Genomic DNA, 20,653 nt, shown 5'->3' with positions numbered 1-20,653 from the left:
GAATATAAAGTAACAGAACGGGAGACTAACACACAAGGATGATAAAGATAAGGGCCAGGAAGAGTGCTCCATGGCTTGGAAGCCGGCCTCACATGCCAGGGTAAAAGGCAGGTCAAATAGAGAAGGGACTACCAACTAAAGGTTGCTTGGAGGGCTCGCTCAGTATGGGAGATGCATGGTGAAAGTAGACTGTAGACCCAACATGATGGCCACTTAGTACCTGTATTAAGTACCTGTATTATGTTATGCAAACCATAACACCCAAAAGGAGAGAGAGAGAGAGAGAGAGAGAGAGAGAGAGACAGAGAGACAGAGAGACAGAAAGAGAGGAGAGAGACAGAGAGAGTAAAAGGGAAAGTGTCTGTCACAGAGGCAGGGGTGGGGGGGGGGTGCGGTGGCAGGAGGATACTGGGAACACTGGTGGTGGAGAATGGGCACTGGTGGAGAGATGGGTACTCAATCATCGTAAGGCTGAAACATAATCACGAAAGTTTGTAGGTCTGTAACTGTACCTCATGGTGATTCATTAAAAATAAATAAATAGATAGATAGATATAAAAACCTATCTGAGAAAAGAAATAAATGGGGGGCAGAGAGCTAGCACAGGGGCTTAGGGACTTGCCCTGAACACTGCCAACGCCAGTTTGATTCCCTGATAATATCTCTTCAAGTGTGACGATCGATTCCAATCATCTGAGGGTTTGGGGTACATTCAAGCCTATCAAAATGCCATCTTCAGAGTCTCTTTGAATCAAAACAAGGTAGAAGTTTCCAGAGTCATGAAACATGGTCGAGGATTATTACCAACAATCCCTTCAAACGCTGGGCAGGAGGACAGTAGGTCAGCTGTTTGCCTTGTATGTGGCCAGCCCAGGTACCACGAATGGTCCCTCGAGTTCACCAAGAGTAAGCCCGGAGCATCACCAGGCATGAGCCCCCCTCCAAGAAAAAAAAGTCAGAGGGTCCGAACAGGGAGAGCATTCCCTGAGGACACGCTTCCTGTGGGAGGCCAGGATCCATCGCGGCACACCACTGTCCTCCAGGCACCTTCAGGATCAACCCTCAAGCACAGACCCAGGAGGAGCCTGGCACATCACGGGTGTGGACCCCAACATGAATGCATTAAATTAATAAATCATAAAATGAAAAGTAGAAGCCAGAGGTATAGTACAGGGAAGAAGGCAAGCGCTAGTCTTGCATGCAGATGACCTGGGTTCTATTCCTGGCACCACACATGGTTCTCCAAACCCCATCAGGAGTGAGCCCTGAGTGCAGAGCAAGACGGAAGCCCTGAGCACAGCCTGATGTGACTCCACACCCAAATAATAATATAAAACATTGCACTGTAGAACTGTTCATCTATTTGCTCGAGCGGGCCCAGTAATGTTTTCATTGTGCGACTTGGTACTGTGTTCAGCATATTGAATACACCACGGGGAGCTTGCCAGGCTTTGCCATGCAGGCGAGATACTCTCGGTAGCTTACTGTCTCCAAGAGGGGCGGAGCAATGAGAACAACAGCAACAAAAAACAACCCATCCCATCAAAAAATGGGGAGAGGAGATGACACTTTCTCAAAGAAGACAGACAGACGACCGTAAGCATTTGAAAAAGTGTGCACTATCACTGACAACCAGGGAGATGCAAATCAAAAGGGTGATGAGACCCCATCTCGCACCTGGGAGAATGGGACAGATCAAGAAACCCTGGAAAGGTATGAGCTGGTCGTGACGGGGCGACTAAAACCTCATGGGAAGAGGGGCGTTCCCAGCTCGTCCACGCCCTACCGAGGTCACGACTTGCCCCCCACGAGCGGCTCTCCAGCACGGCCATGACTCCAGAAGCACAAGGACTTAATGCAGAGCCCAGCAGCTTGCAGCAGAAAAGTGAACGGACTATGCATTAACCCACGCCACCATGTCTGCCCGGAGGGGAAAGGGTGTTGGTCCCTTCTGCCTTCTTCCCTCTGGAAAGAAAGATGGTAGCTGCTTGGGAGCTTTGTGGAAAGCCAGGTATGAGCCGCTGGTGATGGGGTGACTAAAACCTCACGGGAAGGGGAGGCGTTCCCAGCTCGTCCTTCACGCCCTACCGAGGTCACCAGTTGCCCCCCACGAGCGTTTCTCCGGCAGGGCCATGGCTCCAGAGCACAGAAACCAATCTCTTAATTATCTGACTCTCAGTAGAAATACTTCCAGGGTTAACAAGTAAAGTAGCAGAAATCCAAAACCACGCAGCATCATTTAATTCTTGAACCTAGCTGTAGAAAGCGAATCATTTCACAATGCCTCTTCAGCATGTCTGATTTGGGGGTGTAAACTCTACATAATAATGGTGCATCTTTTATCGAAACAATGAATCTAGTCAAAGTAGATAGAGTGTTAACTAGAATTCATCTGCCTCACAGGCATTGGGAGGGGTGGGGGTGGGGGTTGATTGGGGTTCTTCGTGGTGAAAAATAAGTATTGGTAAAGGGAAATGTGTTTGATACTTGCATGACCGAGATCTAAACCTGAAAGCTTTGTAACTTTTCCCACAGTGATTCAATAAAAAAAAAAAAAACTCTGGAAAAAAACCTGTGTTGGCCAAGATGAGCCTAGTGCAGCCTCTACAAAAAACAGTAGAGCAAGTCTGCAAAAAAAAAAAAAAATCACAGACTAGATCTCCCACGTGATCCAGAAATCCCACCGCTTGGCTTCTATCCCCGGAACACAGAGACATTCATTCGAAAAGATACATGCTCACCAAAGTTCACTGTGGCACTATTCACAAAAGCTGGCCCCAGGAAACGACCCCGGGTCCAACGACAGATGATGGACAAATAATGGTGGTGTCTACACACAATGGAACTCTACTCAGCTACAAGGAGAGATCAAGGCTTGCCTTGTGCTACCATTTGTATGGAACTCGAGGGGGGTCAGGTTAAACAAAATAAGTCAGAAGGAGCCACATCAATACTGGATGAGTCTGCCCATGTGTGGTTTATAAAGAACCACAGCAAGGGAATGGACACAAGGGAAACACCAGCATGGAAAGAAAACCAACTCTTAGACTCTGACAACAAAATTGAGGTTACAAGATGGGGGGAGGGGGACAAGGAGAAGGAGGTTTCGGGGGCGTGGGGGGGAGGGGCCGATCAGAAGCATATACATACAATAGCAGAAGGTCTTAGGAACAAAAGAAGAGGGTGGGAACAATAAATCTGTACACCAAAAGCACGAATAATGACAGGATCTGTCACTGTCCTCCCACTGTTCATCGATTTGCCTGAGCAGGCCCAGTAACGTCTCCATTTTCTTTGAGACTTGTTACTGTGTTTGGCATATTGTTGCATCACGGGTAGCTCACCAGGCTTTGCCTTGTGGCCAAGATACTCTCGGTAGCTTGCTGGGCTCTCCGAGAGGGGCAGAGGAATCAACCCTGCTTGGCCGGGCTGGCTGTGCGCAAGGCAAACGCCCTACCGCTACCGTAAAATTTTGATAATATAAGACATTAACAAAAAATAAAATTTATTAGGGAAATAAAGCATCCCTGTGTGCCCTTTCTGCTTCTCTGCTCAAGACAGTTGACAGTGCCACCGCCCAGCCTGAACTCTCTTGGAATCACGTCTCTGGTTCCCCTGACCTGGGGTCCCCGAGGCTCACTGTCTCCCTGGGGCCAGAGATGATGGCACTTGTTTTGTGGCAAAAGCTCAACTCCGTCTCGATCCCATCCTATGTTCTGGATCTCCACCTGGAGGGTCTCAGCAAAGAGCAAGCGGCCTCCCACCCCCATCCCAATGTCCTCCGAGCTCGAGGTATGCAGGAGATACCAGGCGGTCGCTGCTTGGCCATGAAGGCTGGAAAGGCACGTCGGACCCCTGAAGTCCCTTAGTAGGTAATGTCCTGACATGAGGAAGACCCCTGTACAGTCACCTTTCCTACGAGAGACAAACCCTTTTCTTTTCTTTTAATTGAATCACCATGAGATACACAGAGAGTTTTTCATGGTTAGGTTTTAGTCTTTCAGTCATACAGTGCTCCAACACCCGTCCCTGCACCAGTGCCCATTTCCATTTCCCTTCTGCCAGCTGGACCCCACCCGCCCCCGCCCCGGCAAAGCTGGTCTCTATGGCACACAATTTTCCTCTCTCTCTCTCTCTCTCTCTCTCTCTCTCTCTCTCTCTCTCTCTCATTATGGTTTGCAATACAGGTACTGAAAGGTCACCATGTCTGTATCGCTTTACCACTTTCCAGCACTCAGTTCTTGTCCAGAGTGATCATTTCCAGTTATCATTGCCATAGTGGTCTCTTCTCTGTACTGTCTCCCCTGCCACCTCACCACTTATAAGCCCTTTTCTTCACACACACACACACGCACACGCACAATCACAATCACAATCACAATTGGACACTTCTTACAATTATGCTTGCCCTCTTGGCTGTAGTTGCCATCACTGCCGCGTCCTGGGGTCACACGCATGTTGAGGAGGTAGGATCCAATTGCCCAATATTTGGCAATATAGCCAGGATGGCATCAGAGATGGGGCCGTGTTGGGGATCAAACTCTTTGACTCATGCCTGCAAGACCGTAGCCCCACATCCCTGGCCTCCAGGAAGTTCGTTCCTTAACAAGCTGCTCTTTCTCCAGTGCCTGCACCACTTCCTATGGCTCCATCTCGCCCATCCGGATCCTTTACCTCCACTCCTCCTTGTCTTCCGTTTCCTCTCCTCCACCCAGCACCAACTTTCCTTTCCCTTCTCCCTGCTCATGGTGAAGGCATTCTTTTCTTTTTTCCTTTCTTTTGGTTTTTGGGTTCAAAGCCAGTGGCGCACAGGGTTCCTCCTGGCTCTGTGCTCAGAGATCTCTTCTGAAGGTGCTGGAGAACCATATGAGGCATCCGGCTCAAACAGGGGTCGGCTCCACCTGCAAGGCAAGTGCCTCAGCCCCTGACTGTCTCTCCAGCCCAGCGGTTTTCTTACATGGAAGATAGAACTGGACAAGCCAGTTGGGAAAAGCTTATCATTTCTTTCTTTATTTGTGCTAATCCGATCACTCCAGATAAGGAAGGAGACAAAACCCCAAGTCACAGGTACAGAGATGGAAACATCGATCAATTAAAAAAAGAAGAGAGCTTTGAATATGTTGCTCAAAAAAACTTCCTGCAGGCTGAATATCAGCCCCTCGGGGTCTGATTTCCATAGGGAGGGATCCATGGCTGGTGAGGGTGACCTTTAGCGGCAGGTCCGGAGAAAGACAGGGACACACACGAGAGCTGATTTGGGTGGAAGGACCCTCGTGACCCCCTGGTTTATGCAGAGCAAGAGGAGCATGAGTGCGGAATACTTCTTAATTCGGGCAGGGGTCTGGTCAGCTTAAAGGCACAGGCGTCCTAAGTGCTCTTTGCTCCTGTCCTGTCTCTGGCTAATAACAAGGCTCGCCTCGGTGCTGGTGGATGATTAACAGGGGTTATTGGTCTCCATGGCAAAAAATGATCTGAGTGTAATCTCATTGACAGAGGGGGAAAAAAAAGAAAACGGACTTCAGGTCAGAGAGGGTATATAAATGTCCATGCTGCGGCCCCGCCTGACTCGAGACGCGCCTGTGTGTCCCCTGCCTTCCACGCTCACCGCTGCAGACAGGGGATTGACCGGTCACTCCTGGGACACCCTGGTCAAGGGGGCCTGAAGTCACCTCGTGAAGGAGGCCAGGGAGGCGCTTGGATCTCAGATCTTTCCCACCCGCCCCAACATGTGCACGGGCTCCTGTGCCAAGTGCCTGGGCTGGGCCCTCATCCCCCTGGCCGTGGGCGGCTTCCTGGCAAACGTCCTCCTGTTCTTCCCGGGAGGAAAGGCGCTGGACAATAAGGACCACCTGTCCGATGAGGTCTGGTACTTCGGAGGCATCTTGGGGAGTGGGGTGCTGGTGAGTATGTGGACCCCTTGGGTTCCCCACCCCACCCTTTGGAACCCCACAGCTCCCGAGGTGGGAGAGAGCGTTTGGGGGTTCTTTCGCCCACGGTCCTTCCCAGTCCGATCCCGGGCACCCCACAGGGTCCCTTGAGCCCCGCCAGGTGTGATGCCTGAGCACAGAGCCAGGAGTCAGCCCTGAGCACCTCCAGGTGTGCGTGCACCCCTCGCCCAACCCTCACAGTGGCATGATTTTAAATGACCTTATGCATGGGCGGAAAGTCAGTGGCGAGGCCCAGCATTGCATCACCCGAGCCTGTCCCTTCCCGGACAAGGTCATGTCTGCCCCCGGCCTCAGCCCGGCGCCTCGCTCACGTCCACCCCTACCTTGCGTGGTATGGAGCCACCTAAGTGCTTCCTCTGACAGACAGAGCGGGGGGGGGGGGGGGGGCAGAGTCGCCCTCCCCGAGCCCCAGTGCCCAGGGGCCTCCGCGGGGCCAGTCCCCCCGCCAGCACCCTGGCGGCCTGGTGCACCCCCGTCATCTCCTCGGAAGCTCCGGCAGTGGGGCTGGGTGGAGGTGGAGGGAGACCCCATCTCAGGCCAAGGTCAGGTCGCCTCCCCGCAGCCCGCTGCCCCCTCCCTGCCCCCTCTGCCCCCTCCTGCCCTGAGCTGCTTCTCTGTGGGCAGATGATCTTCCCGGCACTGGTCTTCCTGGGTCTGAAGAACAATGACTGCTGTGGCTGCTGCGGGAACGAGAGCTGCGGGAAGCGCTTCGCGGTGAGTGTGCGGGTGCTCGAGCCCCCAGGGGGGCAGGGAGGCTGCCCCCAGGCACTCTGGGCCCCTAGGGGTGCGAGAGGCTGCCCCTAGGCCCACGGCACCTTCAGGTGGGGCAACAAGCCAGGAGCCAGTCTGGCAGGGCTCTGGGGCAGCCTGGCGGGGTCCAGGTGGGCTTTGTTTTGCTCTGTTTGGGGGCCACCCCTGGAGGTGCTCAGGCTTCCTCCTGGCTGACTCCCAGCGGGCTTCAGGGAGACCCCAGGGGGCTGTCGGGAATAGAAGAGCCAAGGCCCTTCCCGCTGCGCCCTCGCTCCCACTGGCCGGGACTCTCACTGGCATTGTGTCTGGAAAGAAGGGGGTCTTCACTTGGGTCCTACTTAGGGGCCTGGCTGTCAAGGCCCCGTCCAGGGGGACGCAGAGCTGAGGGCTGCCGGGGCGTGTAAACCAGCGTGTCGCTCAGCCTCTACTGGCTGTGGCCCCTTCCAGCCTCATTTCACTCCTGAGACCCCTCATCTGGGCCATGATCCCCACCTCCCCGTGTACACAATTTCCCAGGTGGGACGCATGGAATGAACAGGGAGGCACACACACACCCCTAGGTGAGAAACGCTGGTGTGTGTGTGTCGTGGGGGGGGGGGTGCTTCTACTTCCGTACTTCCTTGGACACCCAAATGCCCTGTGACCCCAATCATTGACCTCTCTGGCCTCCCCAAGGCCTCACCCGAACAGGACAGCTGAGGGAGGGCAAGGGGGACCCCAGGGTGTCCACTCCACCCTCCCCACTCTCAGCCGCTCTGGCTTCGGGCTTCCCTTTTCTTCTTTTGGGGAGGGGGGTCACACCCGGCGTTACACAGGGCTTACTCCTGGCTCTGCACTCAGGAATCACTCCTGGAGGTGCTCAGGGGACCACGTGGGATGCTGGGAATTGAACCCGGGTCGGCTGCGTGCAAGGCAAACGCCCTCCCCTCTGTGCTATCGCTCCAGCCCCGGGCTTCCCTTTCCCTGGAGGGAGCCACGGGCTGGCCTCCCCAACGGGGAGCAGGTGAGCAGGAGGAACGGGGCCAAGAGGGGCCAGGAGGCCAGGCAGCTGGCCACCCGCACCTCCAGCCTCCGCCCGCCCGGGAGACACAGCAGCCAGGGGCGAAGGAGCCCCCAAGTTGGGAACGAGCCAGAATCTTCCAGAAGGTGGAAATTTCAGACCCGCTTTTTGGGTCAGCTCTGCACTGTGAAAGGCCTCAGGAAGGATCTTGGGTGCAGAAGACTCAGTCCCGCTCTTCCCGGGGGACAGGAAGCGTTTCCCTTTCCGCGCGGGGTGAGGCACTGAGGACACGCGGGCGTTGGGCGTGCAGCTCTTCACTTCCAGATGCTGAGAGAATAGAATCGGGTGGGGGCTCAGAGGAAGGGGGATGGGAGCCACTGAGGCTGGGGACCAGCCGCCGGCTGCCCGTGTCCCCGAGGCTTGCTTGTCCACCAGTGACCCGACCCTTGCGGCGAGCCTGAGCTGCCTCCTCATCCCGGTGGGCAGTTGGCGCCACGCCCGGTGCCTGTGCCATGGGGCCAGGCTGGACAGAGGGCAATGCCACCTCCCCCAGGGTCTGGGACCCCACCCCACCGCAGAGGGACGGGCTGGCATCTGGCATCGGCCTTTTCTTTATCAGTCCCCACCCTGAAAGCCTGGAGGAGTCCACACCGGATATGGGGCCCGGGAGGAGCGGGGCACACCCAGCACTTGGTCAAGGTCACTGCGCCCAGGGGCCCTGGAGGGGCGCAGGGGCTGGGAACTGAACTGGGGCCACAGTCGGCCACACGCAAGGCAAGCGCTGACCCACTGGGATGACCACTCGGGCCCGTAAAATTGCAGTTGTTGGGTTTTTTTCTTCCAAAAAAAGGTTGGAAATGAATCTAGGCTCTTTTCCTCTTCCTTCCTTCCTTCCTTCCTTCCTTCCTTCCTTCCTTCCTTCCTTCCTTCCTTCATTGCTCTCTCCCTTTTTTCTTCCTTTCTCTCTTTCTTTCTTTCTTTCTTTCTTTCTTTCTTTCTTTCTTTCTTTCTCTCTCCCCTTCTTTCTCCCTTTCTCTCTCTCTTTGTCTCTTCCTCTCCATACCTTTTTCCCTCCCTTCCCTTCTTCCTTTTTTCCTTTTTTTCCACAGTCTTTCCTCTTTTCCTCCTTCCTTCTTTCCTTCTGCGCTTTCCTTTCCCGTCTTCCTTCCTTTCTTCTTTCCAGTCCCCTCCTGCCTCTGTCCTCTGTCTCCGTCTCTGATTCTCTGTTTGTCTCTCTGTCTCTCTCAGTCTCTCTCTCTGTCTGTCTGTCTGTCTGTCTCTCTGCTCCCCACTGGTGCTTGTCCTAATTCTGTAGACGGCAAGGCTTGATGCTGGGGTGTGCTGGAGCCAGAGCCTCCAGTGCCACACCCGATGGAGCCTGTGCCTTCTCTCCCACCCACGCCCTCTAGTTCCGGTGGTCAGAGGTCAATGGCGGTCAGCGCCCCCCCCCCCTAGACAGCAGGCCCTGCTCCCCCCAAGCCCAGCAAGGTGGCGAGTCTGGTCCCTTCAGCCCTAAGGGGAAATGGCCCGAGCACTCAGACTCCCGAGCCCAGCCCGGTCCTGACGCAAGGCCCTGCGGTTTTCCTTTCATCCCACCCCAGCGCCTCCTCCATCAGGCTGGCTGGACACGTAGCAGAGGCAGCAGGTGGAACCTGAGAGGGACAGAGATGTGGACGCAGAAAAGAGAGGGGACGTTGCTTCCAACCAGGGAGGGAGAGAGAGGACGAGAGCGAGAGAGAAAGCAAGAGAGAGAGTGTTGTGTGTATGTGTGTGTGTGCGTGTGTGTAAGCTGTGCACTTTGAGATGGCTCTTTGTGTGATTTTGAATACTTGGGTTTTGGGGGGCGGTGTGGGGGTGCACCCAGAAGCGCTCAGAGAGCAGGGGAAGCCGAGATGGAAGCGGGGCCCAGCGCCTTGGGTCGGCACCCAATTTCCCCAGCTGATCCGCATGTTTGCTTATGACGGCGGGGCACGGGACGGGATGGGGGGGGGGTCTTCCCAAACAGTGCTCAGGGACCACAAGGTGAGTCAGGCACGTGTGTCTCCGGCCGGCCTGCTGGCTTGGATCCCGTCCCTCCTGGTTGCGGGAGGAACGAGGAAGGCCGATAAAAACATCGAAACTGATAAGGACATCCACCGGAGCCTGCCAGTGTCGTGGGAACTCCGCGGGACTGGGGAGAGGCAGAGAGGCCGGGGTGCTTGGGCCCAAGTCCGGCGGCTCCTCAGGCAGGGTGGACTGGCCTTCTGCACGCGGAGGAAGCCTGCAGCAAGGGGAGGAGGCGCGGCTCAGACCTCGCATACCCACACACACACACTCGCACACTCACACCCACACACACTCGCACACTCACACCCACACACACTCGCACCCACACCCAGGCCTGTCCGTGCTCAGCGATGCCGGCTCTCCTTCCTCCCTGCTGGGCGAAGCGGCTCCTCCCAGGCCGCCGGGTCCATGGCTCTTGTCTTCGCTGCGTGGGGCCATACCCGGTGCTCGGGGCTTCCCTGGCTCCTGGTGGGCTCAGAGGGCCCTGGAAGCCGGGCTCGAACCTGGCTAGGCCGTGGCAAGGCGAACGGCTGCGCTCCGCACAGTCTCGCCTGCTCCTGTTCCCGGTTCTCGTGACTCGGGGACGCATCGGGGGCTCAGGTCTCCCCCCTCAGGAGTTCTGTTTGCTTCCTTCGCTTTACTGTCGCTGCTGCTGCTTTGGCCACTTTTGCTCTTTCCTCTGGCTTGCAGTTGAGAGAACCGAGGCACGTGCTTGGATACACACACACGCTCACACATACACTCGATCACACACACTCACACACAGTCACATTCACACCCATACAGTCACGCGCACACACATTCACAACACACGTACACACACACTGACAGTCACCCATATTCACACACACTCACACACAATCTCACACTCACACACTCACTCACATTCGTTCAAACACACTCACACACTTACACACTCACACGTTCACACACACTCACACTCACACAGCCACACACTCACATACACTCACACACAAACACACACGCGCACACACGGCAGGTGCTCTGCCAGGGAGCCCACCCCTCACCCATGAGGCGACCTCAAGAACACTTCTCTTTGTTTCTGTCCTGGGGGCACACTCGCAGGACTCGGGGGCTCCCCTGACTCGGTGGGGGCCGGGGTTGTTCCCCATTTGGTGCCGGGACCGAGCAAACCCAGGACCCCCGTCAGCGTCACTCGCTCCCTGCAGCCCCCCGCAGGCTGACTTTCCCTGAGATATGCAGTCGCAGGAGCCCTGGAGAAATTGGAATTATCCAGGCCAGTGCCACCAACTGGAGCATGAGGCCTCTGGCCTCGAACCCAGGGTGCTGCCTGTTCAGTCGGGGTTCCTAGAAACCTCCCGCGCATGACTGAGTTTCATGGTGCTCCCCGCGAGGCTGCTGGGAGAGGTGCTCCCGGGGAACATGGGTCCTGGGCAGCCCCGCCGTCTGCTAAGCACCGTCCCATCTCCCGCTTGGCTGGCTTTCCTCTCAGATGTGCCCGAACAGGCCGGGTCTGCGCCTGGGCTCTCGCACGGCCTGGGAGGACCGGGCGGGTCCAAACCCTTTCCCCAGCTCCTCCGTGCACCACACTTCCCACAGCCCAGCCAGCGGGTGTTGAAAGCTTGGCCGGTTTGGGCTGATGGAAGCTTCTAGGACCAGCCACCCCTTCTTCTGCTGAGCAGGGAGCTGAGGCCAGAGATTGGCCCCCAGGATGCGGCAGTGGGCGCAGCCCGAGTGTCCTGGGCCAACTCCACAGTCTCCTCGAGGCTCTTCATTGGTTCCCGACAAACTGTCAGAAGGCCAGGGCAGGGGGCCACAGTCAGAGACTAAGCTCGCCCCACCGGGCACTCCCTGTTCCCCCTCCTCCTCTCCCCCCCTAAACTTTCCTGCTTTCTCAAAAAACAAGCACAAAAGGTCGGGTAAGCGGAGGGGGCTCTTCCCTCTGAGGCTTTATTCCAGTGAGAGAAACAACGTCTCGGAGGGAGATCGGCAATAACGGCATCTAGCGGCAGTGCGTCTGCGTGTGTGCATGTCTGTGCGCGTATATGTGAGTGTATGTGTGTGTGCATTTGTGTATGTGTGCATGTGTGTCTGTGCGTGTTTGTGTGTACTGAACAGCACGTTAGCTAGCGTGTGCGGGACTATCAGAGGTGGGGAAGTAACCAGATCAGCCCGAGCTGAGAACTGGAGCAGCGTCTCGGACATGTGTTCTCATGAGAACCACGGGGAAGAGATGTTGGTACCCCGGGGCGAGAAAGTAGCAAATCACCACCTACTCCCAAGCATAAGGCAGAGCTGAGCACAAAGAATTTTTTCTTCCACAAAGAAGATCCGAGAAAAGCTCCTTGGGGAGCGGGATGTGGCTTAGCAGTAGAGCACTTGCCTGTGTCTGTGCGATTCTTGGTTCTATTTCCAGGGAGGGAGGGAGGGAGCGCGGGAGGGAGGGAGGGAGGGAGGGAGGGAGGGAGGGAGGAAGGAAGGAAGGAAGGAAGGAAGGAAGGAAGGAAGGAAGGAAGATGAGAGGGAGGGAGGGAGGGAAAGGAAGGAAGAAGGAAGGTGGGAGGGAGGGAGGGAGGGAGGGAGGAAGAGACACGCAGGGGCAGCCCGCACAATCAGAGCAGAAAGCATTTGGGGCGGGACTTCCAAGCAATGCCCCAGGGCTGACCAGCTGGTGGACCCGTAGGGCATGAGAACTCAGAGCTACTTGGACCCTGAGGTGCCCGAGACCACCAGGGACCCCCCCCCCCCAGCAGTGGGAGAGGCCCCTGACATCCCCAGTGGGGAATCAGGGGTTTCTTTCTCCCCTGCCTCAGACCAAAGCACACTTCAACACATGATTTTATTCTTAGCATTAAAAAATTGTTCTGGGGGAGGGTTTGGCCACACCTGATGATGCTCAGAAGCTTCCTCCTGGTCCTGCACTTGGTGATCCCTCCTGGTGCAACTCAGGGGGTGCTGGGGATGGAACTGGGATGGACTCCATCCGAGGCAAGAGCTTTACCTGCGGTACTAACTCTCCTGCTCTCTAGGCATTTTATTAATAACCCACGGCCAACATACCAGCAAATCCCAGCTAGTCTGTAGAAAAAGCCTATTTGACTTGAACATCTATGCCTGTTCGTACGCAGTTTAAAAACCACCCCGTGGGGGACAGGAGAGACAGGATGGCAGGGAAGGTGCCCAGCCTCGCCTATACCCAGTCTGGGTTTGCTCCCCGGTACCCCATTGCCCCTTCAGGACTGGCCCCTGAGCACAGAGACAGAGTCAGCCCTGAGCACGGTTGGGCGCACCCTCGCCCTAAATGGCATGGGGTGGTCTACAGGCTAGAGCACTTGCCTTGCATGCAGGTGGTCCGAGTTCCATTCCCAGCACCCCATAGTGTGCCCCGAGCACACCAGGCGTGACCCCTGAGCATCAAACCAATGTTAGCCCCTGAGCACCTCGGGGTGTGGCCCCCCCAAATCAACAAATTATACCCAGGAGGGCTGAAGAGATGTTTCCTTGGGCTGGAATGTGTGCTTGGCACTCAGACCCCACCCTGCACCCCCTGTCCCCCAGCACCCGTGGGTAGGACCCTAGTAGCACCCCCTCACCTCAGAATCAGCAACTCTGCGACCTCTCCCCAAGCACTGCTAGGGAGCCACTAACCCCACCAAAAAAAAAAAAAACCCAAACACTCAGGATGGACCATAACACTGTCCAGTTCCCTTTGAAAACACTTTGTTCTAACGCACCCACCAGCAGCACCCCGAGTTAAAACCGGGTCTCCCAACAAATCTCACCACAGCCCGCCCTCGGGTGACCTCTAGGCAGGCAGGCTGCGCACAGGGGCCCCCAGAGGCCCGCGGACTCTACCAAGCGGCCCCTGTCCACCTCGGCCCTTCGGGCAGAGGGACCGGCGTGCAGAGCGTCAGCGGCGCGTCTCTTCGCTTGCAGATGCTCTCCTCCACCCTGTTCGCTGTGACCGGCTTCCTGGGCGCTGGATACTCCTTCGCCGTCTCCGCCGTGGGCATCAACAGGGGCCCACGGTGCCTCCTGCAGGACAACAGCTGGGGCTACCCCTTCAGCGGCGGGTGAGTGCTGCAACGCCCGCGGCCGCCGCTCGGGGGCGCACGGCTCCCCGCTGCAGGCCCAGCCCGGACCGGGCGCCCCACGGGGTCTCCGCAGACGGGGCCCCCCCGGCGCGCTCGGGGCGCGGGGCCCGGAGGGCGGTCGGCAGGCGGGCGCTGGCGCGGACCTGCTGAAGGTCGCACCCGCTCCCACCCTCGCCGGGGCGCCTTTTCGTGCGCTCGGGTTTGCGGCCGCCCTGGTGGTCTGGGGGAGGGAGCCCCAAGGAGCACTCCGGGGGGTTCGACGGCAGGGCCTGGGGGTGTGGCCCTGCAGTGCTCGGGAGCACCCCGCCCCCAGCAGTGCTCGGAGGGCTCCAAGGCCGCGTGCAGTGGTGCTCCGAGGACCACGTGGTGGGGGGCCAGACGGGTCAGCAGCACGCGGGCGAGCGCCTCGCCCTGGTCTCTCTGGACCCCCACCCAGAGGCGCCGGGGGTCGCCCGAGGGCGCTCTGGGGCGGGCGGGGCCGCGAGGGCGTCGGAGCGGCGCTGCAAGCAGAGCCCCCGCCCCCGGCCCGCGCGCGGGGCTGCCCGATCCTTCCCGCCTTCCCGCAGCCGCTTCCGCCAACGCCCCCGGCCCGTCGCTGCCCCCGCCCCGCCGCCCCGGGGCGACACGCGCCGTCCACACGTCCACGCCTCGCCTCCGCCGAGCCCTTCGCGAGCCGTCCGCCAGGGGGCGCGCTCCAGGCGCCGCGCTCGACACCTGCGTCCGCGGGCTCGGGGCGGGGCTGCTCCGGCCGGGCTCGCGCTCGCCGGTCCGCGGCGCCTGCCAGCTCGGACCTCGCGCCGGCCGGCGGGCGCCCCCTCCCGGCCCCGTCCGGCCTGGCTGCGGGTGCCGGGGCGGGCCAGGGCCGGGGGACGCGGCCCCTGCCCGGGGTCCAGCCCCAGCCCCGCCCCCGAGCGGTCCGACGAGCAGACCCGCGACTCGGCGGCACCGAGGGGCGCGCGGAGGCCGGCGCGGAGGAGGCGCCCGGGGCACCCGGCAGCCGCCCCCCGCCGGTCCCCGAGCTGCCCTCGCGGCCGCGGAGGCCTCCGGGGTGGGGCCGGGGTTCGCGGCGGGGACGCTTCGGGGTCCGGGCCGGGCCGGACGCGCCAGGCCAGCCCTGCCGCGCCTCGCCAGCTCGCACCGGGGGGCGCTGGGCCCGCCGCCGCGCGGACCCGGGCCCTTCTGCTCGCGGCGGGAGCCGGGGAAGGGCTGCATCCTCCTCCTCCTCCTCCTCCTCCTCCTCCTCCTCCTCCTCCTCCTCCTCCTCCTCCTCCTCCTCCTCCTCCTCCTCCTCCTCCTCCTCCTCCTCGCGACCCCCGGAGGGTGCAGATAGCACGGCCTGAAGAGCCTTCGGTGGCCTCCGAGCGACCGGGGTCTTCTGCGTCGGGAGCCCCCGTCTGGCTTTCCCCGTTGGGGCAGTTGCTGTTCCTTGACGCCGTCACTGCATTGCAGGGTGAACCGCCGTCCCCCTGGGCGTAGGAGGGTCGCCACGGCCCCCCAGTTCCAGCTCCTTGCCCCCACGCCCCCACCAGCCCTGCGCCCCGCAGTCGGCGGAGATGCTGGGGTGCCGGAGGGTTCCGCCCGTTGGCTGCAGGCCCCAGACGGACCCTCCTCTGGACCTCTCTCCCCTCGCCCACAGGGACTACCTCACTGACAAGAACTTGTGGAAACTGTGCCAGGGACCTCAGGACATCATCCCCTGGAACCTGACCCTCTTCTCCATCCTGCTGGTCATCGGGGGCGTCCAGATGTTCCTCTGCGCCATCCAGGTGGTCAATGGCCTCCTGGGCACCCTGTGTGGAGACTGTGGCTGTTGCGGCTGCTGCGGGGTGAGTTGGCACTTTGTCCCTCGCTTCTGCGTGGGAGGGGGCTGCGGGCACGGGAGGAGGGTCTGCAGGGGGGGGGTCTGTCCGCATGGGAGGGGTCTGTCTCTCTGGGAGGGGGCTGCTGGAGGGGGCCCTGGGCAGCAGGGTGCAAGGGCCCCGGGGAGGCGGGCAGCACAGCCCCAGGGGCTGAACAGAACCGGCTGTTTCCTCCCTCGAGGAGCCTCCGGGCCCAGGAAGGCGGCTGCCTGCGACAGACCGACAGACCGACAGCTAGGCGAGAACACAGCATGGCAGGAGATAAAACTGAGGAGGAAACAGATGAGCAGGAAGTAGGAAAATAGTGATAGGGGCACATAAATGGACACACACACACACACACACACACACACACACACTGCCCTGGAAAGAGCTGAGCGGTGGATGGCGGTTCCCAGTCAGAACAGGGGCACCCGGTGGCCAGGACAGCCCATGGGTGCTGCTGTCTGCCCCTCACCTCTTCTGGACCTCGGGGTGGGGGGTGCCTTTCACAACTGTCCTGAGCCCCCACCCCTGGGCCCTGCAGAACAGGGTCCCACTCCAGAGGCAGATTCCCGCTGCCACGTGGGGAAGGGAGTGGCTGGAAAACTGGGGTCCGTCCCCGGCGTCCAGGTCCCAAGAGAGGACAGTGGGTAGAGCCCTTGCCTGGCAGATGGCAGACCCAGGTTCCATCTCTGACACTGTATGGTCCCCTGGGCGCAACCAGGACTGATTCCTAAGAACAGAGCCAGGAGTCAGCCCTGAGCACAGAGCCGGGAGTGATCCCTGAGCACAGAGCCAGAAGTCAGCCCCGAGCAGGAGCCAGGAGTCAGCCCCGAGCACAGAGCCAGGAGTCAGCCCCGAGCACAGAGCCAGGAGTGACCCTGAGCACAGAGCCAGGAGTGACCCTGAGCACAGAGCCAGGAGTGAGCCCTGAGCACTGCCAGGTGTGACCCCCAAACCAAACAATTAAGTTCCCAAACAGAGCTGCCTGTCTCGGCAGTTTGCTCCTGAGAGTAATGGCCGAGGAGGGACGTGTCCAGGAAGAAGAGGGCGGGGAGGGAGAGTCGGGACACATCTTAACGCGTGACCTTTCTACCCTCCAGGGAGATGGACCCGTTTAAGCCACAAACAGCTGCCCAGGGGCTGGTGCGCCCTCCTCTGGGGCTGCCGGCGAGGCCAGTGGGAGGCCGGACTCTCCTTCTCCTGCCCAAGGCGTTCAGCGACACTAACGTCCTGTTCCTTTCCAGTAAAAAACAAAAATAGTGTGGTCACGTAGGCAGAAACGGCTAAGACTCTGTGGGATGAGCTTCTGTTTAGAAACGAAGAGCAGAGGTTTCAGCAAACTTCCTTGTGTTTCCCTCCGAGCGGGAAGACTCCCGGTCACATGTATCTGTGCCTCTTTGTAAATAAAGATGTTTATATCTTTGCGAGTTCTACCTAACACGGGGAAAGAAAGCACATTAAAAGTGAGAAACTGAGGCCTGCGTTTTGTTTCTGGTATTCATGATGTGTGTGTGGGGGGGGGGTGCTTCTGAGGGTGTATCATGCATCACTGATGTGCTGTGTCTTGGTGAAACACCATGGTATTCCTTGTGGCCGAGTTTGGGCCCTGCCGTCATTCGTCAAAACTCCCCTAGGGTGCCACGGTTCGAGGTGGTGTCATCAGAAGGACGGGGAGCGGCACTGAGAGATGGGACAGGGTTCGGGTGCTGGCTCACCTTGCATGAGCTGAGCCTGGCTTGGTCCCCTGAGCTCTACCGGGCGGATTACTGAGCACAGAGCCAGGAAAAAGCCGAGTGCTACCAGGCGCGGCCCCAAGCCCCCTTCAAAAGTGTATGTGTGGGGCTGGAACCATAGCACAGCACGTAGGGTGTTTGTCTTGCACAAACAGCCCGGGTTCGATCCCCAGCATCCCATATGGTCCCTTGGGCACCGCCAGGAGTGATTCCTGAGTGCAGAGCCAGGAGTAACCCCTGTGCATCGCCGGGTGTGACCCAAAAACCAAAAAACCAAACAGGGGAAAAAAGAGTGTGTGCATTGAGAGAGGTAACAAATTGAACAGGACTGGGGATGGGCACAGCACTCGCTCTGCGTGTGTGAGGTTCTGGGTTCAATTCCCGGCATCGCCAGAATAACTAACCGATAGGAGTAAGGTCGAGTGAATCATGGGGTGGACGAGTGGCGTCTTCTCGACTCTTCCCCGCCAGCGATTGAAACAGCCGACCTGGGCAAGCGTCGCAGCCGACAGCCGGAGATGAAGGTAGCGGCTCATCAGAACGAGCATCACACACGAAGGCAGAAGCCTCACTTCCCGAGCTGGGCGTGGGCACAGCGTCGCAGCCGTCCTGTGGGAGGTCCCCAGCCCAGCGGTGTCGGTGTCGGCATGGCGGTCCTGGGCCACTTGCCCACACTCAGTTCCCGAGAGCCAGCCGCTGCCTCGCGCTGCCTCACGTGCACACCCGGAGGCTGAGCTCCCCCACGGGACTGAGCGTGGAGCTCACTGAACACCGAGGGGACACTGGGTGACACGCAACGGCCGTCCTGCTCCCAGCCCCTTCCCCCACCGCACTCAGAACATGGGGCGGAGGCCTGGATGAGACTCAGGGTCCGCAGAGGAGGGGCTCCGTCACAGGCCAGCCCGGGGGCCCACCCAAGCACCCCCAGGGCTGCAGCAAGGGGCAGGGGAGTCACAGGCCAGAGGGTCCCGGCCTCTCTGGAGGCAGGAAAACTGAGGCTTGCTTCGTCGTCAATAAAGCCACTTCTGATCCCCTCCTGCGGACTGGCTGCAGGCAGTGAGGACGGGACAGCGACCTGCCGCCTTCCCTTCGCTGCAGCCAAGTCAGGGTCAGTCCAGAGACCCGGAGAGGAAGAACAGGGAGACTCAGACCCCGAGAATCTCGGAGGGGGGCCTTAACTGCAACACACGTGCACACATGCACACACACCCACAACCGCTCACACATGCACGCACATACACACACATGCACACACACTGCGTGCTCACACGCATACACACTCATGCACACATGGACAGTCACACACACATACGCGCGCACATGCACAACACACACATATGCACGCAGGGACACACATTCGTATACACGTCCACACATACATGCACAGACACACATGCACGCCTGGACATGCACATGTACACACATGCACACGTGTGCAGACACACGTACGAGCACACACATTCACATAACACATGCACACAGACACAATTCCCTCTAGACCGCTGGTTTTCGATCTTTTCCCAACTATAACCCCTATCCAACTTGTTTCCTTCCCGTGGGGTCCTCTCCCCTTACTGGTCCCACGTGTGCCTCCCCTCCTGCCCCTTTTACGTCAGGGGTTCCTCCCGGCTCCTCACTCAGGAATCACTCTTGGCGGTGCTTGGGGATCCATATGAGATGCCGGGAATTGAACCCAGGTCGGCCACGTGCAAGGCAAACGCCCTACCCGCTGTGCTACCACTCCAGCCCCCCTGGGTCTTCATTTAAGCCACTTTTCACCATGGCCTCTTGGGAATATCCTGGGGGCCCAGAGAGGGGAGCATCATCCAGCCTCGGGGGAATGCTCTCTCAGCCACAACCGGCCCATGAAATCCCCAGAGGTCGCCCCAAACCACACATTCCAGAGCCCACCCCAAGAACTGGAACCCTTGGGGCTGGAGTCCAGCAGGGAGGGCGTTTGCCTTGCACGCGGCCAACCCAGGTTCAATTCCCAGCATCCCATAGGGTACCCCAGCACCACCAGGAGTCATTCCTAAGTGCATGAGCCAGGAGTGACCCCTGTGCACCGCCGGGTATGACCCAAACAACGGGAAAAAAAAAGAACTGGAACCCAGCCAGGAGCCAAGTCTGCGTTTGGGCGGCTGCGAAAGAGATCAGAGCCCGGCCCTTAACGGCGCTGCCAGGCATGAGACAGACGTGAGCTGTGTATCTTACGGTGATGCAACTAAAAAGTATAAAAAAACAAACACTGTCCTCCCATTCGTTGTTCATCAATTTTCTTGAGCAGGCCCAGTAACGTCTTCATTTTTTTTTTGTAGGAGTACTGCTATTTATTCAGCCACTGATTAGCTGATTGAATTGTGCATGAACTCCACCTTACTTTTTTTTTCATTTTTTATAATTTTATTTATTGAATCACCGTGAGAGCAGTTACAAAGCTTTCGTGTCTAAGTCTTGGTCATACAATGAAACACCCGTGCCTTCACCAGTGCCCATTCTCCACCCCCAACAACCCCAGTAAACCCCCAACCCACACCCTCCCCCTAACTGTGGGGCAGATGATTTCCACATTACTCTCTCTCTACTTTGAACACATTCAATATTTTGATACCAGACCCACCATTATTATTTGGGTATTTACCCCAACACTCAGATCTGCTGAAAAGGCAACAACAGACAATTTATGTTCTATTGCTGGTTATGAATAACATATGATGTCGCGTGGCTACAGTAGTGGCCGCGAATTTTGAAGTTCCGAAATTTTAACACTTAAATCTGGAGGGATTTCTGCCAAAAGTCACTGGGTTTTGAGATCTGCTCCTGAGTCTCTGGGATCATGGACGTTGAGCAGCTTGATGAGGAGCCAGAGAGGTCGTTCGTGGGCGATGACTTGGGGTCTCATTGGGGTGGGACAGGCCCCGCTCCCCCCCATCCAGTGAGGCCCAACAAGTTTCGTCACTGCGGGCCCAAGCCTGACTGTCCAGTGGCCTCTGGAGGATGACAGCCACCGAGCCGCCAGAAGGAAACAGGCGGAGGGACAGCACCCTTTCCCCCCTGGGGTGGCCTGGCAACAGTAACCTACTGCGGGGTCCGGAAACATTTCTGCCAAAAGCCGCTGGGTTTCGAAATTTGTTTCTGAGTCTCTGGGATCAAGGCCGTTAAGCAGCTTGATCAGGAGCCAGAGAGGCCGTTCGTGGGCGATGACTCAGGGTCTCGTTGGGGTGGGGAGGACAAGTCCGGCTCCACCCCCATCCCG

The 20,653-nt window shown here is 58.4% G+C and overlaps 1 protein-coding gene across 1 annotated transcript; it reads left to right on the top strand.

Annotated features, from left to right (window-relative positions):
• The first annotated feature begins 5,504 nt into the window (after positions 1-5,504).
• On the top strand, positions 5,505-17,139 carry TM4SF4 (transmembrane 4 L six family member 4). Its single transcript, XM_056121922.1, has 5 exons — positions 5,505-5,900; positions 6,573-6,662; positions 13,663-13,799; positions 15,457-15,646; positions 16,765-17,139. The coding sequence occupies exons 1-5, from the start codon at positions 5,727-5,729 to the stop codon at positions 16,780-16,782; spliced, it is 609 nt and encodes a 202-aa protein (XP_055977897.1). The 5' UTR covers positions 5,505-5,726; the 3' UTR covers positions 16,783-17,139.
• The last annotated feature ends 3,514 nt before the right edge of the window (positions 17,140-20,653 follow it).

Source organism: Sorex fumeus, unplaced genomic scaffold, assembly GCF_029834395.1.
Source record: "Sorex fumeus unplaced genomic scaffold, SorFum_2.1 ptg000044l, whole genome shotgun sequence".
Classification (NCBI taxonomy): domain Eukaryota; kingdom Metazoa; phylum Chordata; class Mammalia; order Eulipotyphla; family Soricidae; genus Sorex; species Sorex fumeus.
Note: the sequence above shows the minus strand (reverse complement) of the source record. Positions and strands in the feature narration are given on the sequence as shown.